This window comes from Sarcophilus harrisii, chromosome 1 (assembly GCF_902635505.1).
Source record: "Sarcophilus harrisii chromosome 1, mSarHar1.11, whole genome shotgun sequence".
Lineage (NCBI taxonomy): Eukaryota > Metazoa > Chordata > Mammalia > Dasyuromorphia > Dasyuridae > Sarcophilus > Sarcophilus harrisii.
The window spans coordinates 15,667,183-15,685,670 of record NC_045426.1 but is presented as its reverse complement, the minus strand read 5'-3'; the positions used below and the strand labels follow the sequence as shown (position 1 = coordinate 15,685,670).

General features: G+C 43.5%; 1 protein-coding gene across 1 annotated transcript; it reads left to right on the top strand.

The window, feature by feature from the left end:
• The first annotated feature begins 7,408 nt into the window (after positions 1–7,408).
• Positions 7,409–17,264, top strand: LSM5 (LSM5 homolog, U6 small nuclear RNA and mRNA degradation associated). The gene is made up of 5 exons (XM_031952789.1): positions 7,409–7,573; positions 8,938–9,033; positions 11,539–11,566; positions 13,947–14,019; positions 16,824–17,264. The coding sequence occupies exons 1-5, from the start codon at positions 7,528–7,530 to the stop codon at positions 16,854–16,856; spliced, it is 276 nt and encodes a 91-aa protein (XP_031808649.1). The 5' UTR covers positions 7,409–7,527; the 3' UTR covers positions 16,857–17,264.
• The last annotated feature ends 1,224 nt before the right edge of the window (positions 17,265–18,488 follow it).

The window sequence follows — 18,488 nt, the reverse complement described above, 5'->3', positions numbered from 1 at the left end:
CTGTCTCTGTCTCTGACTCTGTCTCTGTCTCTGTCTCTGTCTCTGACTCTGTCTCTGTCTCTGACTCTGTCTCTGACTCTGTTTCTGTCTCTGACTCTTTCTCTGTCTCTGACTCTCTCTCTGTGTATATATAATCTCTATATGTATGTGTGTATAGATAGATTTTAACATTTCAGTTTCTTATTCATTTATTTTTAGCTTTCTTTTCTCTTTAAGTTTCAGATACTCTCCTTTCCTCCATCCCCTCTGAGAAAGCAACAATACAGATAATCTGTATATGTGTGTGTACAGATTTTAAAATTTCAATTTCTTATTCATTTATTTTTAGCATCCTTTTCTCTTTAAATTTGAGTTTCATTTACTCTCCCTTTCTACCGTTCCCTCTGAGAAAGCAAACTATATATATATATATATATATATATATAAAATCTCTATATGTATGTGTGTAGAGATAGATTTTTAACATTTCAGTTTATTTATTTTTAGCATTCTTTTCTCTTTGAGTTTCAGATTCTCTACCTTCCTCCTATTTCCCACTGAGAATGCAAACTATATAGATAGATAGATAGATAGATATCTTTTATATGTGTGTGTGTATACAGGTACATAGATTTTAACATTTCAGTTTCTTATTTATTTATTTTTAGCATTCTTTTTAAGTTTGAGTTTCAGATTCTCTCCCTTCCTCCCATCCCCTGAGAATGCAAATTATATATATATAATTATAGCTAGCTAGCTATCTGTATGTGTATGTGTGTATATAGGTAGATAGATTTTAGCATTTCAGTTTCTTATTTATTTTTAGCATTCTTTTCTCTTTGAGTTCCAATACTCTCCTTTCCTTCATCCCCTCTGAGAAAGCAAACAATATAGATAATCTGTATATGTGTGTGTGCATATAGATAGATTTTAACATTTCTATTTATTTATTTTTAGCATCCTTTTCTCTTTAAGTTTGAGTTTCAGATATTTACTCTCCCTTCCTCCCATCCCCTGAGAATGCAAACTATATATATGTATATATATTATATATATATATGTATATAGATAGCTATCTATCTGTATATGTATGTGTGGATAGGTAGATAGATTTTTACATTTCAATTCTTATTTATTTTTAGCATGCTTTTCTCTTTACGTTTGAGTTTCAGATACTCTCCCTTCCTCTATCCCTTCTGAGAAAGCCAATATAGATAATCTGTATATGTATGTGTGGATAGGTAGATAGATTTTTATATTTCAATTTCTTATTTATTTTTAGCATCCTTTTCTCTTTGAGTTTCAGATATTTACTCTCTCTTCCTCCCATCCCCTGAGAATGCAAACTATATATATATGTTGATAGATAGCTATCTATCTGTATATGTATGTGTGTCTAGGTAGATAGATTTTTACATTTCAATTTCTTTTTTAGCGTTCTTTTTCTTTATTATTTATTTTATAATTTTATTTTTAGCATTCTTTTCTCTTTACATTTGAGTTTCAGATACTCTCCCTTCCTCTACCTCCTCTGAGAAAGCAAACAATATAGATAATCTGTATATCTATGTGTGCATATAGATAGAGTCTCACATTTCCATTTCTTATTTATTTTTAGCATCCTTTTCTTTTTAAGTTTGAGTTTCAGATATTTACTCTCTCTTCCTTCCATCCCCTGAGAATGCAAACTATATATATATGTTGATAGATAGCTATCTGTATATCTATGTGTGGATAGGTAGATTTTTACATTTCAATTTCTTTTTTAGCGTTCTTTTTTTATTATTTATTTTATAATTTTATTTTTAGCATTCTTTTTACATTTGAGTTTCAGATACTCTCCCTCTATCTCCTCTGAGAAAGCAAACAATATAGATAATCTGTATATCTATGTGTGCATATAGATAGATTCTTACATTTCAATTTCTTATTTATTTTTAGCATCCTTTTCTTTTTAAGTTTGAGTTTCAGATATTTACTCTCTCTTCCTTCCATCCCCTGAGAATGCAAACTATACATATATGTTGATAGATAGCTATCTGTATATCTATGTGTGGATAGGTAGATTTTTACATTTCAATTTCTTTTTTAGCATTCTGTTTTTATTATTTATTTTATAATTTTATTTTTAGCATTCTTTTCTCTTTACGTTTGAGTTTCAGATACTCTCCCTTCCTCCATCCCCTCTGAGAAAGCCAATATAGATAATCTGTATATGTGTGTGTGTATAGATAGATTTTTAACCTTTTGTTTTATTATTTATTTATTTTTGGTATTCTTTTCTCTTTAAATTTGGAGTTTTAGATATTCTCCCTTCCTCCCATCCCCTCTGAGAAAGCAAACAATATAGATAATCTGTATATATATGTGTGCATAAAGATAGATTTTTACATTTCAATTTCTTATTTATTTTTAGCATCTTTTTCTCTCGAGTTTCAGATATTTACTCTCTCTTCCTCCCATCCCCTGAGAATGCAAACTATATATATATGTTGATAGATAGCTATCTATCTGTATATGTATGTGTGTTTAGGTAGATAGATTTTTACATTTCAATTTCTTTTTTAGCATTCTTTTTCTTTATTATTTATTTTATAATTTTATTTTTAGCATTCTTTTTTCTTTACGTTTGAGTTTCAGATACTCTCCCTCTACCTCCTCTGAGAAAGCAAACAATATAGATAATCTGTATATCTATGTGTGCATATAGATAGATTCTTACATTTCAATTTCTTATTTATTTTTAGCATCCTTTTCTCTTTAAGTTTGAGTTTCAGATATTTACTCTCCCTTCCTCCCATGCCCTGAGAATGCAAACTATATATATATATATATATATATATATATATATATGTGTGTGTGTGTGTGTGTGTGTGTGTATATAGATAGCTATCTATCTGTATATGTATGTGTAGATAGGTAGATAGATTTTTACATTTCAATTTCTTATTTATTTTTAGCATTCTTTTCTCTTTACGTTTGAGTTTCAGATACTCTCCCTTCTTCCATCCCCTTTGAGAAAGCCAATATAGATAATCTGTATATGTGTGTGTGTGTATAGATAGATTTTTAACATTTTGTTTTATTATTTATTTATTTTTGGCATTCTTTTCTCTTTAAATTTGGAGTTTTAGATATTCTCCCTTCCTCCATCTCCTCTGAGAAAGCAAACAATATAGATAATCTGTATATGTATGTGTATATATAGATTTCAGCATTTCAGTTTATTTATTTATTTTTAGCATTCCTTTCTCTTTAAGTTTGGACTTTCAGATACTCTCCCTTCCTTCCACTCCTCCCAAGAAAGCAAACAATATGTGTGTGTGTGTATGTATAGATAGATTGAAACATTTAAGTTTCTTATTTATTTATTTTTAGCATTCTTTTTTTCTCTTTAAGTTTGAGTTTCAGATACTCTCCCTTTCTCCCATCCCCTCTGAGAAAGCAAACTATAATCTATCTATCTATCTATCTATCTATCTAAATAGATAGAGATATAGCTACATATCTGTTTATGTATGTGTGTATAGGTAGACAGATTTTAACATTTCAGTTGATTGTTTATTTCTTTTTAGCATTCCTTTCTCTTTAATTTTGGAGTTTCAGATTCTCTCCCTTCTTCCTATTCCCCCTGAGAAAGCAAACAATATAATCTGTTTATGTATGTGTGTATATAGATAGATTTTTAACATTTCAGTTTCTCATTTATTTATTTTTAGCATTTTTTTCTTTTAAATTTGAATTTCAGATACTCTCCCTTCCTCCCATCCCCTGAGAATGCAAACTATATATATATATATAAATAGATAGACAGATAGATATCTGTATATGTATGTATATATATAAGTAGATAGATGTTAACATTTCAGTTTCTTATTTATTTTTATCATTCTTTTCTCTTTAAGCTTGAGTTTCAGATACTCTCCCTTCCTCCATCCCCTCTGAGAAAGCAAACAATATAGATAATCTGTATATGTATATTTGTATATAGATAGATTTTAACATTTCAATTTCTTATTTATTTTTAGCATCCTTTTCTCTTTAAGTTTGAGTTTCAGATATTTACTCTCCCTTCCTCCCATCCCCTGAGAATGCAAACTATATATGTATATCTATATGTACATATGTATGTGTAGATATCTGTATATGTATGTATATATAAGTAGATAGATTTTTACATTTCAGTTTCTTATTTATTTTTAGCTTTCTTTTCTTTTTGAGTTGCAGATACACTCCCTTCCTCCATCCCCTCTGAGAAAGCAAACAATATAGAAAATCTGTATATGTGTGTGTGTATATAGGTAGATAGATTTTAACATTTCATTAACATTTATATATATATAAAATGTAAATAGAGATATATCTACATATCTGTTTATGTATGTGTATATAGGTAGATAGGTTTTAACATTGCAGTTGATTGTTTATTTCTTTTTAGCATTCCTTTCTCTTTAATTTTGGAGTTTCAGATTCTCTCCCTTCTTCCTATTCCCCCTGAGAAAGCAAACAATATATATGTATGTATGTGTGTATAGATATTTTTTTTAACATTTTGTTTTATTTATTTATTTTTAGCATTCTTTTTTCTTTAAGTTTGAATTTCAGATTCTTTCTCTTCCTTCCATCCCGTCTGAGAAAGCAAATTATATATATATATATATATATATATATATATAATGTAATGTAAATAGAGCTATATCTATATATCTGTTTATGTATGTGTGTATAGTTAGATAGATTTTAACATTTCAGTTTATTGTTTATTTCTTTTTAGCATTCCTTTCTCTTTAATTTTGACATTTCAGATTCTCTCCCTTCTTCCTATTCCCCCTGAGAAAGCAAGCAATATATGTGTGTGTGTAGAGATAGATTTTTTTAACATTTTGTTTTATTATTTATTTCTTTTTAGCATTCCTTTCTCTTTAATTTTGGGGTCTCAGATTTTCTCCCTTCCTCCTATTCCCCCTGAGAAAGCAAACAATATCTGTGTATGCATGTGTGTATAGATATTTTTTTACCATTTTGTTTTATTATTTATTTTTAGCATTCTTTTTTTCTCTTTAAGTTTGAGTTTCAGATACTCTCCCTTCCTCTCATCCCCTCTGAGAAAGCAAATTATATATATATATATATATATATATATATGTAATGTAATGTAAATAGAGCTATATCTATATATCTGTTTATGTATGTGTGTATAGTTAGATAGATTTTAACATTTCAGTTGATTGTTTATTTCTTTTTAGCATTCCTTTCTCTTTAATTTGGGCGGTTCAGATTCTCTCCCTTCTCCCTATTCCCCCTGAGAAAGCAAACAATATATATGTGTGTGTGTGTGTGTGTGTGTGTGTGTGTAGAGGTAGATTTTAACATTTCAGTTTCTTATTTTTTAGCATTCTTTTCCCTTTAAGTTTTGAGTTTCAGATTCTCTCCCTTCCTCCCATTTCCCCTGGGAAAGCAAACAATCTACAAACATATCTGTGTATGTATGTGTGTGTATAGATTCGTTAACACTTTGGTTTATTGTTTATTTATTTTAGCATTCTTTTCCCTTTCCGTTTTCAGTTTCAGACCTTCTCCCTCCCTCCCATCCCCTCTGAGAAAGCCAACAATATGAGAGCAGTTATACACGTGAAATGATACAAAACATATTTCCGGATCAGCCGTATTTTTTAAATAGGAAGAAAAATCAAGTGAGGAAATTCGAGTTCGGTTTGCACCCGATTTTCTTAGTTCTCTTTCTGGAAGTAAATAGCAATTTTTCATCCTGCGTCCTCTCGGATCATTGTCTTGATCCCGGGAGCCGAGTCATTCAGAACTGATTATCACACAACATGACTGTTACGGGGACAAGGTTCTTTTCGCTCCACTTTGCGTTATTTCACAGGGGTCTCGCCGTGGTTTTCTGAAACCATCTCCCTTGTCATTTTAAAAAATAATATTCTATCCCAGTCATGTCGTTCGGCCGGTCCCCGATGGAAAAGTGGTTAAAAGGCTGGAAACCGGCCGTTTTCAGAAGAAGAAATCACATCTGTCATTAACTGCACGGAAAAACGCTCTAAATCTTTATTAATCAGAGAAAAGCAAATTAGAACCACTCTGAGGTAGCCCCTCACGCCCAGCTGAAATGCCAAGTGCTGGAAGGGGCGAGGGAAAGAGCCATTAAAGCGGAGGGAAGCGGCGCCCGAAAGGGCCAGCCTAGCTGACACAATATCCTTTGACCCAGGACTAAGTACCAGGACTAAGCTGTATCTCTCCGCCCCCCCCCCCCCCAATGATAAAGAAAAAGGAAAAAGGACAAAGAAAAGCGTCTTTATGTACACAGATGTTTCCCGCAGCTTTTTGGGGTGTCAGAATTGGAAACGAGGGTGGGGAAGGCTGAACAAGCTCCAGTTTATGTTTCTAGATGGATTCCACATTTCTCCACTTTCCCCTACTCGGTTTTGGTCAAAATGACCTAACCTTGCTCCTCTCCCGCCCCCCGCCCCCCGCCCCAAAATCAGTCACCTGGGCCAGACACTGCTACATGACCGGGGATGCCACAAAAGGGGGGCAGACTCTCCTGGGTCTGCACGGCCTCAGGCTGAATAAGGGGGACAATAACTAAACAACTAGGTACAGATTATAGACCGGACAAAAAGCAAGCAAGGGGGGCATGGAGTTGAGGGGGAGCGGGGAGAGTTTCCGAGGTGGGAGTTCGGGGGGGCTGGAAGGAAGCGGCAGGGAGAGAATTCCAGGCGTGGGTGTGACAGCCGGGGAGAGCGATCAGAGACGAATTCGCCCCCCCATGGAAGGTTTTCTTTATTTTTCTTATTAAACGCCTACTGTGTGCCAGTCATTTCCTCCTCAGAAATGGGGGTGCCGCTTGTCTCATTTTTATGGGTGAGGAAACAGGCGGGAGGGCAGGGGCTGGCTCGTGTCTGCGGGGTGTTGGGGACCCCAGCCCCAGCCTCGGTCCCCCGCCTGGAAGCCCCCCTGCCTCCCTTCCCCCTCTTTCCCCCCCCCTTCCCCCTCCCGCCCGGGCTCGGCCCCAGAGCCGCCTTCCGCAGGTTACTTTGTATCTGCTTTGTGTTTCTTTGTATCTGTCCCCCTCCGCCCCCGCCCTCCGGCTTTCCAGAAGTTTCAGAGCTCGGTGGGAGGGGGGCTGCGGCACTCTTCTCCATCGGGCCTCGCTGGTGCTTCCGGGCTCCCCCTAGAGGAGAAAGGAGCGAGAGCAGGCTGGGTCTCAGCCGCGCCCGGCGGCCAGACAGGGCGGGGGCCCTGCAGCACCAGCTCTGGCCTCATCCCACCGGCACCGCAACAGGTTTTCCGTGCGCATGCGCCAGCCAGGGGCGGGGTGGGGGTGGGGTGCGCGCCCGAGCGGGCGCGCGCGTGAGTGTGCGCCTACGTGACTGCGGGCGTGCGTGAGTGTGGCGGACGTAAGTGTGTACGTGGCGTGTGCGTGCCGGCGATCGAGAGCTCTGCGCTCTTCTATTGAGCGGGCCTGGGGGGGGGAGAGCGGAAGTGCGGCTCGACTCCGACTAGTTTTCCCTCGCCGCTTCCGGAGCCATGGCGGTCAACGCGACCACCAACCCGTCCCAGCTGCTGCCGCTCGGTAAGGTCGGGGAGGGGGCCCGGAGAGGGCGGGGAGGCCTAGGAGCCCTCCGCCTGCCGGGCCCGGCTCGGCTAGGTCCCGGGGCGGCTTGGAGCTCGGTTTCCCGCTCTGTGCAATGGTCCCGTGGCCCCTGAGGCCCCCATCTCCGGGCTTTTCCCTTTGTGGGACCCCGGACCCTTAGCGCCCCGGGCCTCAGTCTCCCCCTCTGGGGAATGGGCCCCTGAGGCCCCCCATCTCCGGGCTTTTCCCTTTGTGGGACCCCGGACAAGTCCCTTAGCGCCCCGGGCCTCAGTCTCCCCCTCTGGGGAATGGGCCCCTGAGGCCCCCATCTCCGGGCTTTTCCCTTTGTGGGACCCCGGGCAAGTCCGTTAGCGCCCCGGGCCTCAGTCTCCCCCTCTGGGGAATGGGCCCCTGAGGCCCCCCATCTCCGGGCTTTTCCCTAGGGACCCCTGGACAAGTCCCTTAGCGCCCTGGCCTCAGTCTCCCCCTCTGGGGAATGGGCCCCTGAGGCCCCCATCTCCGGGCTTTTCCCTTTGGGGGACCGCGGGCAAGTCCGTTAAGGCCCTGGGTCCTCAGTCTCCCTCTCTCGGGGAATGGGCCCTGAGGCCCCCATCTCCGGGCTTTTCCCTTTGTGGGACCCCGGACCCTTGGCGCCCCGGGCCTCAGTCTCCCCCTCTGGGGAATGGGCCCCTGAGGCCCCCCATCTCCGGGCTTTTCCCTTTGTGGGACCCCGGACAAGTCCCTTAGCGCCCCGGGCCTCAGTCTCCCCCTCTGGGGAATGGGCCCTGAGGCCCCCATCTCCGGGCTTTTCCCTTTGTGGGACCCCGGGCAAGTCCGTTAGCGCCCCGGGCCTCAGCCTCCCCCTCTGCCAAGCGGCCCCACGGCCTCCTTTGGGGTCACCCAGAAGAGCTGGGTTCGGGTTCTGCCTGAGACTCCCCACGTGACCCTGAGCCCCCGCCTGCCTCAGTTTCCTTATCTGCCAGCCAGCCCTGAGGTCCCTTCGCATCCTAAACCGATCCGCTTCTGGGCCTTTCCCCGCCAGAGTTTCCCCTGTTGGAGCCGGGGACATGCCTGGAACAGGACCTGAGCCGTTTCCGGCCGGGGCAGGATTCGCACCCGCTCCCGGCCTGTCCTCGGGGCTGCCCGGGCAGGGGGCGGGGCAGCTCCGGGCCTCCCTCGGCCGGCTCCTGGGGAGCCGAGGGGGCGGGGACGGAAAGACCCGGCCTAGGCCCAGGAAGCACCGCGGGGGGGAGCTCGGTTCTAGGTGTCATTTGTCCCTTGGTCTCGGGGTCCCCGCTGACGCGGGGGGCGGGGCCGGCGGGGGCCCGGGAGACCTGTCACACGCTCCGTCTCTGCCCCTCCAGAACTGGTTGACAAGTGCATAGGCTCCCGCATCCACATCGTGATGAAGAGCGACAAGGAGATCGTGGGCACGCTGCTGGGCTTCGACGACTTCGTCAGTATCCTTGGGAGCCTCTCTCCGCGCCGCCCGGGGGCCTTTGTTCTCTCTCGGTGCCCGCAGGCCGGGGGTGGGGGTGGGGGGCCCATCCCGAAGAACCGCGAGATTTCCGGCGGCCGAGGCCGCTCCCACCGCTGTGTGTGGCCTCGCTGCATTCGGCCTGTTCTGCCTCCCGTTGTGTCACTTGTGTGAAATCTCAGGCTTGTGAAGAGTAGGACGTTTGTTACATGTTGGCAGAGTTCAGTTAGGCTGTTCTTGGTGATGATCTTTAATCGTGGTTCAAAAGTTGAATCTAGAAAGAGAGACGGGAGGTGGAGGGGGACACGGAGAGAGGGAGAGACGGAGGCAGAGAGAGAGGAGAGAGGCAGGAACAGAGACAAGAGAGAGAGAGAGGAGAGGGACAGGAACAGAGACAAGAGAGAGAGAGACAGTACAGAGAGAAACAGGCAGAAAAAGAGACAGAGACAGAGCAAGAGGCAGGAAGGGGAAGAAACTGACAGAAAAGGGGGCAGAAGAAGAAGAGAGGCGGAAGATTCAGAGAGAGACGGAGGCAGAGAGAGAGAGGAGAGGGACAGGAACAGAGACAAGAGAGAGAGAGAGACAGTACAGAGGGAAACAGGCAGAAAAAGAGACAGAGACAGAGCAAGAGGCAGGAAGGGGAAGAAACTGACAGAAAAGGGGGCAGAAGAAGAAGAGAGGCGGAAGATTCAGAGAGACGGAGGCAGAGAGAGACAGGAGAGGGACAGGAACAGAGACAAGAGAGAGAGAGAGAAGTACAGAGAGAAAAGGGAAAAAGAGAAGAGCAGAGCAAGAGGCAGAAGGGGAAGAACTAAGAAAAGGGGCAGAAGAAAAGAGAGGCGGAAGATTCAGAGAGAGACGGAGGCAGAGAGAGAGAGGAGAGGGACAGGAACAGAGACAAGAGAGAGAGAGAGACAGACAGAGAGAAACAGGCAGAAAAAGAGACAGAGACAGAGCAAGAGGCAGGAAGGGGGAAGAACGAGGGGGGGAAGAAGAAGAGAGGCGGAAGATTCAGAGAGAGACGGAGGCAGAGAGAGAGAGGAGAGGGACAGGAACAGAGACAAGAGAGAGAGAGAGACAGTACAGAGAGAAACAGGCAGAAAAAGAGACAGAGACAGAGCAAGAGGCAGGAAGGGGAAGAAACTGACAGAAAAGGGGGCAGAAGAAGAAGAGAGGCGGAAGATTCAGAGAGAGACGGAGGCAGAGAGAGAGAGGAGAGGGACAGGAACAGAGACAAGAGAGAGAGAGACAGTACAGAGAGAAACAGGCAGAAAAAGAGACAGAGACAGAGCAAGAGGCAGGAAGGGGAAGAAACTGACAGAAAAGGGGGCAGAAGAAGAAGAGAGGCGGAAGATTCAGAGAGAGACGGAGGCAGAGAGAGAGAGGAGAGGGACAGGAACAGAGACAAGAGAGAGAGAGAGACAGTACAGAGGGAAACAGGCAGAAAAAGAGACAGAGACAGAGCAAGAGGCAGGAAGGGGAAGAAACTGACAGAAAAGGGGGCAGAAGAAGAAGAGAGGCGGAAGATTCAGAGAGACGGAGGCAGACGCAAGCAGACAATCAGATACAGAAAGAGAAGCACACAAAGGGAGACAAGAGATACAGAGAGAGAAGCGAGCAGATAGACAGAAAAAAGAGAGAGACATACAGACCCAGAGAGAACAGACACAGAGAGAGATTCAGAGAGGCAGGGAGACAAGAGATACAGAGAGAGAAGCGAGCAGATAGACAGAAAAAAGAGAGAGACATACAGACCCAGAGAAAACAGACACAGAGAGAGATTCAGAGAGGCAGGGAGACAAGAGATACAGAGAGAGAAGCGAGCAGATAGACAGAAAAAAGAGAGACATACAGACACAGAGGAAACAGAGACAGAGAAAGTGAGAGAGACAGTCAGGAGACAAAGAATGATAGAGTAACAGATAAAAAAGAGACAGGAAAACAAAGGGAGACACAAGAGAGTTAAAGAGAGACAGAAGACAGAGAAATAGGCAGAAAAAGACAGAGTTTTAAAAAGAAAGAAAAAGTGAGATAGACACAGAGATAGAGAAAAAGAAAGACAGTCACAGAGAGACAAGGAGAGAGACTGAGAAAAAGTAGAGCCTGGAAGAAAGAATCAGAAGAAGAGATTCAGAAAGAGGCAGAGAAGAGACAGGTAAGTAGAAAAGTGATAAAGAAACAGAGAAGAGAACAGACAGAAGGAAACAAGATAGAGGACAGAAGAGACAGAAACAGACAAAAAGAGAAAGAGAAACATAAACACTGAAAAAGAGAGAAATAGAAAAAGAGAGAGACAGACAAGAAAGAATTAGAGACAGAGAAAGACAGAAAAAGATACAGACACACAGGAGGGACAAAGAAAGACAGACAGAAACAAGGAGACAGAAGAGAGTAGATAGAGAGATATAGAAGAGAGACACAAAGAGGCAGAAAAACAGGGAGGGGACTAATATTTATCTGCTTTTATTTCCTTGACTGCCACTTCAAGACATGGTGCTAGAAGATGTCACTGAGTTGTGAGTATTATTCAAATTTGATTTGGGAAGATTTCTCTTCCTCACTTCCACTTGGCTCCCTCCCTTCCTGCCCTCCTCCCCTGGCTTTCCAGTTCCTTTTTTCATTAGAATGGAAGTGAGAACCAGGAATGTCTTTCATTTTGCTTGAATTTGTATTCCCATTACTGAGCCCAGTGCCTTGCACTTTTAAGGTTCTTAATAAATGCTCTATTTTTCATCTCACCTCTCTTTATGTGTCTCTGTCTCTTCTTTCTCTTTCTCCCTCTGGCCCCTTTATGGTAATATTAATGAGCCAACATAAGATCTGTTCCTTTTATGACTTAAAAATTACAAATACCTTGCCATCAGACCGTCATGGAGTAATTGCTCTAATCTAATTGTCATGAAATCTGTTTTCTTATGTATTAAGTAGAGTAGACACAGTTCAACAAAGATAGATCCTGTTAACAGTTTAGGGATTTCAAGGCTTAGTTCAGATAGGCAGACTGATCACAATAATTGTTAAGAGGAGGGCAGATTGAATTAGAAAAAATAACCAAGTTCATTTGGAAGAAGAAAATATCGGGAACTTTAAAGAAACTGGGGAAAAAAAGATGTAAAGGAAGCAAATTCAGTGATAATGGATTTTAATTGTTGAAGTGTAAAATAGATAGTTCTGATTATTTTAAACTAAAATTTTATTGTATAAATAAAATCTATGTAGCCAGGGATAGAAAGAATGTAGAAAGTTAGAAACTCATATTCAATTTCTCAGATTCTGATTGAGCTAGAATATTGCTTGTGGTATAGGAAAATGAGCTGGTTGATTCAGAAAAACCTGGAAAGACTTGGACTTAGGAAGGAAGATGCTGTGAAACAGATGCTGAGTGGAAATAAGTCTAGTGTGGTCTTATGCACATGTAAATGAGTGTATATATGTTTATAGATATTTATATATATGTAGGGTGTGTGTATACTGGAGGCGGGAAGGGGGAAGGTAAGTTCCCATGTCCTATGTACATGGCAGTGATTTTTTTTTTCTTTTCTTATTTTGTATTTAAGTTTAAAATAAATTTAAAAACTTAGCAGAAGAAGAGTTCAGGTTGCTCAAGCTATGAAGAGACTTGGAGAAGTCGGCTTAGTTTCTTGACTTAATCTCAGAAAACAAATGAATTCATAGGGTTCAGCTTCTGCCTTTGTTGTATCTGATCTTGAAGCTACTTTATAAATGAGCATAATATTCATTTACAAATCATTTTAGTGTGATGCGTCTAGAGCAATGGTGTCAGACTCAGAAACGAGGGCCACTAAATTTATAGAGATCCTTTTTGGCTACTTAAAGAATTAGAAAACGACTTATTAACATTATCTTGCATTTTTGTTTTGTTGCATTTTGTTAGCTATTTCTTAATTAGGGTTAGAGTTTGTCTAGCCGGAGCTCGGGAGTGTTGGGGGCATGGGTGGTAGGTTTGCCATCTCAGGTGTTTCTAGTTTTAGGTGGGGGTACTCCCTCAGCACTGCAGTGAAAGGGCCTTCTGCATCTGAGTGGGTGGGCTTTCTGAGCAGTCAGAGCCAAGAGACTCAATATGCGCAGTGTGTGAGCTGTGGGCCTGTCCTGGCTGATGGGAAGCTTTTCTCTGTAAGGGAACCTGCTGGCCCTGACATGGAGATCCTGGGGCTGCCTTCAGGGGCAGCCTCTGAGTAGACGTCCCGGCTGGGGCCGGTGTGGCCGCCGAGACCCGAGCAGATTTCCATGGCTTGAATTCAGGTTCTCTGTGATGCTGGAAAGAGGCCGGGGGCCCCGAGTGCAGGGTCGGGCTTATTGTGATCTTGGGTCTGCGGGGGGAACCTCACTGTGGGATGGGAGAAGGGGGCTGCAGGGGCCTTTGGGTAGCCAGTATCAGTTCATGTTGGGTTCTTTGTTTGAAACCTTTTTTGGATTCTGTGCACCCCAGACCAGAGCCAGCTGAAGTTACGTTCTTTTTGGTGTTTTGAGGAGGTTTGAGAGGTTGTGAGTGTTGAAGGGAATGGCTTCGTGCACCATCTATTTCCAGAATAGGATTTTAATGGAAATCTTACAGTTGCCTAGCTGATGTCTTAGGCCCCTGCCAGGGGGATGGGATTAGTGGGCGGCCAGGAGCCTAGAAGGAGGGGGCCCCTTCTTTTTCACCCGTGTTGGGAGCTTTCTGGCTCCTGCTGTTGCCTTTTCACGTCTGCAGCCAAGTATCCTCCGTGGTTCCTTTAGGAAAGAGCCCGGCCCCGTTTCCCACTTTTGTGGACTTCTGCCTCTCTTTTTTTTTAATAGGAAATATTTTTGGGTTAGAGAATAAATTCTTTTTTTTGAAAATATTGATTGATGTTGCAAAAATTAACCCAGTTTCTATTCTCTGGCTTCCTTTAGTGAGATCACCCCTGAAGGAAGGAGGATCACCAAGCTTGATCAGATCTTGCTGAATGGAAATAACATAACAATGGTAAGGCGCGTTTCCAGCTGTAGTCTTTGGGTGTGGAGAAAGATGGAGGTCGTCTTGGGGCTTTCACTGGTGCCAGAGGCCACTGAGCGTCTAAGATGGCAGTGGAGGTCCGGGCTGTGTATTCAGTACCTAAAAAGCTTCCTGTCTTGGCCAGTGAACCAGGGGTGGCCCTGAAAGGCCAGAGCATCCTGGATCCTGCACTTTCTCTTTAGATTGTCGTTGGCGTCTGGGAGGACTTTGGGGTCTCGGCCATTAATGTTAGAGTGGCCAGGGTGGTCAGGGGAATGTAGGTGGAGTCCAGGCAGATTTTTTGGGGTGAGCTTGAAAATACTTGAACTGCTGTGTTAAATTTTAGTTCAGCATTATTTTTTCCATTCATGACTTATCCCTAAAGCATTTAGCATATATAAATGGGGAAATACTTGGAGAAAGAATCTGCAGGAAACATTTGTCATCTGCCTCAACTTTGATTTCTTTATGTAGTAGAAAGTCATGGGGCATCTCAGCACCTGGAAGGCTTTTGGATAACAGCTCTAGGAGTGGCTTGGGGTGAAGTGAGGGGAGAGCCCTGGGGCTGTTAGCAAGGGCCTTAGGCTCATGGTTTTATGGGGCCCCAGGTAAGGAAAAGCAAGCTGATCGTGGCAACTGTGCTCTTTCACTAGAGGTGCCAGTTTGAAGCATTCTTGGGCTGTGAGAGTGGGAGGGCACAGGCCTGGCCCCCTGATGGGTTGCAGTGGCTTCCTCCCCAGGGCCTTGGCTTCCCCCTGAGCCAGGACACTTTAGGTATTATGGCGGGGTAGTGCTTCCCGTCCTCATGCCCTCAGAAATGCCCACTGAATGTCCACGGTGTTGGCCCCAGAACTGCTGGCGTGATTTTCTGTGTCTTTAGATAAATGTGGATAAAACCTGGGAGGAGATGCCAGGACTTGGCTCAGGGGCCAGAGCTCGCCCACAGCGCCCCACACCTCGTGTGAGGAGTAACAATCTGGGCACCTTTGGGAACGTCTCCTAGGCAGACACCCAAGTGGGCGCTGGGGAGAGACCGCACCCTCAGGGCCGGAGCTCCCAGCCTTGACCCCCAGGGAGGGGAGGTCGCCTGCCCATCAGTGGGGCAGGATTTAAAGCTTCCTTGTAGGTCCAGGGATTGAAATCTCATCGGCCAGCGTCTCCCTCTGTTGCTTCACTGATGGGAGGGGATTCTAGATTATTCTCGGAGACTATTCCAGGGGCGCACAGGCCCTGGCGGGGTCAAGCTGAAGACATTTCCATGTGGGACCCATGGTGTTCTGACCCACCTGAACCCTAACAGGGGCTTGAGGAAAGTGATGGGGAAAATGGGCAGCAGCATTTTGTGGGCCTGCAGCATTCCTTCTGGGGTGGAGATCCCCTCCCGGTGCCGACTGACTTGTGGGCCACTGACAGGGGCCCCGCTGTATGTCTGGGGCAGGCGTGGCCCTCGTCTTGCTGACTCCAGCTTTCCTCTGCTCTCCCATGCCCGGCGGCCTTGTATGCCAGAATGGGGTCGGGGTGGGAGGGTGACACCATCCTTGTGTTCTTTCCTGAGGTGTACATGGTTAGCTCGTTAGGGTCTTGGACCACTTCATTTCAGGTAGAAAGGATCCTTACCAAAGGGTTGCCTTGTTTGTGATCTGTGTTCCTGTAGAATGTAATCCCTCTAGAGGCAGATCTTTGAAGTGATATTTATATAAATTGATGAGAAGCAATATCCTAGTTAGTTAACTTATTGATATTATATTTTCTGTGCTAATAATAGTTTCCTTTAGTCTTGATAAGTTTAAAAGAATTTTTAAACATCTTTCAATAAGAACATTTAGCATTTGATATGAATGTTGACAATTTGTGAAAATTGTATTGTTATGTAACCTTTTTAGAATGTGAAAACAGTTTTTTATAATAGTTTTTATTTTTCAAAACACATACAAAGATAGTTTTCAGCATTCACCTTTACAAACTTTGTGTTTTATTTTTCTCCTTCACTCCCCTATTCCCCTACATGTTAAACAAGTGTAGTTCTTCTATACATATTTCCACAATTGTCTTGCTGTTCAAGAAAAACCAGATCAAAAAGGAAAAAAAATTAGAAAGAAAACAAAAAGTAAGCAAAGAACAGAAAGGGGGAAAATACTATGTTGCGATTCACACTCAATCCCATAGCACCCTTTCTAGATGTGGATGGCTCTCTCCATCCAAATCTATTGGAATTGGTCTGAATCACCTTATTGTTGAAAAGAGCCAAGTTGATCACAGTTGATCATCACATAATCTTATTCTTACTTTATACAATATTTTCTTGGTTCTACTCACTTCACTTAGTATCAATTCATGTACGTTTCTCAAGGATTTTCCAAAAGCATCCTGCTGATCCTTTCTTACAGAACCACGACATTCATATACCATAATTTATTCAGCACTGTCCAACTGACAGGAATCCTCTCAGTTTCCAGTTCCTTTCAGCCACAAAAAGGGCTGCTGGAAACATAAAAAAATTAGTTACTTATCTTTAAACTTCACAAATTAAGCCAGATGTCACTATTATAGTGACATCACATCTCCTCTAAATATTCAGAGAAGATTGTAACTTAAAAGAGTGACGAACTTTTGTTTACCCGAAGGGCTGAGCATTTTGGATCAGGTTTTGTGAAAAATTCTTTTGGAAACTTTTAAACTAGTAATTGCTGGATGAGGTTTGTGTGGCGAAGGTATAGACATTTATTCAATGACAACTAATTGTACTTCATGGAAACTTTTTTGCAATGATTTTTTTTATTTTCTTTTTTATTTAGCTGGTTCCTGGAGGAGAAGGACCTGAAGTATGATGTTTGAAGGGATCTTTTTGTCATATGTGGATCTTCTTTTGTCAAGTGGAGAGGTTTTTTTGTTTGTTTTGTTTTTTTTACTTTTAATGTTGATATTTGATAGTTAAATTTCCTGTTAAAGGGAAAATTCTTCAAGGATGGATTGTAAATTATATTTTTTGTAATTTGGAATCATGAATTTCTGCTAAAAGAAATCAGTTTGATGTTCCAAGCCTAAAATAAAGTCCTTTTTTTCATTACCTTTGGTTTTATTTATGACACTACTGGTTTCAAAGGCAGGGGGAGATAACAGCATTTTGTCTCTGTGGTAGACTTGGAAGAATTGACTCCACATCATAATGAAAATCCGGGAAAATAAGAGATCTTAAGAAACCTGAGGTTCATGGAATCTATGGAAGATTTCAGGAGGTTTGTGAATTAAGAATTATGTTGATAATTGCTGATACTGTTTCCGTTATAATCCTGTGTATTTCATCTTCTGTAGTAAAAACAGTTCTGAGAGGGAGGTTGGTGGACTGCAGCAGACTCAAGGTCCCTGTGCAGGACTCAAGGTCCCCTGCTGAGCCGCAATGGGCAGCTTCCTCGGCTCAGGGAAGGCCTGGAGTTTGGCTGGTGCCAGAAGACTGGGGCTGAGGGTCTTCGAGCTTCAGGCATTTTTGTCCCACCAATTCTTCTTCAAAGGAAGCAGCTTTGTACAACACATGAGACTCCTCAGTGGGAAGAACCTTTGGAAGTTCTTTGGAGCAGTTTCCTTCTCTGTAGGAATAGGCTCTGGGGCTGACAGCTTTCCTTCCTTGGGTTGTTCCTCCAGTCAGAGAAATCCTTAGGTCAGTTACGTTATTGAGCCTCCTTTAGCTGCTTTTGGACAAATGTTTCTGCGTGAGAGCCACCCCCCTGCCTTTATGTGCCCTCCAAACTCCCCTGGTGCCATAGGGGCGTGGATCTGGCGCTGATGGTTTTGCAGAGGAGGAGGCTGAGACCAGAAGGGCCCTGGGCTGGCCACATGCACCTGGCTTCCCTCAGGTTTCTTACCTGTCTCCCAGGGTGGTGGTCAGGAGCGTCCAATGAGACAGTCCTTGGGAAGTGCTCAGCAGGGTGCCTGGCGTGGGGTCAGCACGTGCTTTTAATGCTCGGGTCCTTGCTTCTACATGACTTGTCTCACCACTAGTGAGCTGCGGAGCTGGGATTTGCACTCGGGTCCTCCAACCAGCCCTCCTACCGCCACAAAGAGGGGCCTCCTACCGCCACAAAGAGGGGCCTCCTGGCTCCACAGGACCTGGGGCTGGGTTTTGCTTCCCAGGTGATCTTTCCCCTTCCTTGCCACTGCCTCCAAATGCAGAATTGTTCTCATGTCTTTCATTTAAATAAGAATGAGAAGATAGTGTTAAAGAGGTGGGAGAAGGGACCCATGTTAGAGACCTCGGGCCCCTGGAGTTTATAAACACCCAGGAGGATGTCATCAGAGTCTCAGTTACTTGAAAGACAAATTGCTAATTTGGAACTCTGCCCAAAGGGCTATGAAACTGCATCCCCTCTGATCCAGCAGTGCCGGACTGGGCCTGTACCCCAAAGAGATCATAAACGTGTGTGAAAACATACAGCTTTTTGTGGTGGCAAGGAACTAGAAACCCA

What these genes read in the sequence shown, in the direction of transcription:
- LSM5 (XM_031952789.1), top strand. Translation starts at nt 7,528, where the DNA reads ATGGCGGTCAACGCGACCACCAACCCGTCCCAGCTGCTGCCGCTCG. An exon ending in CTAGAAGATGTCACTGAGTT is followed by an intron (nt 11,567 to 13,946) that starts GTGAGTATTATT and finishes GGCTTCCTTTAG; the next exon opens with TGAGATCACCCCTGAAGGAA. An exon ending in ATGGAAATAACATAACAATG is followed by an intron (nt 14,020 to 16,823) that starts GTAAGGCGCGTT and finishes TTTTTTATTTAG; the next exon opens with CTGGTTCCTGGAGGAGAAGG.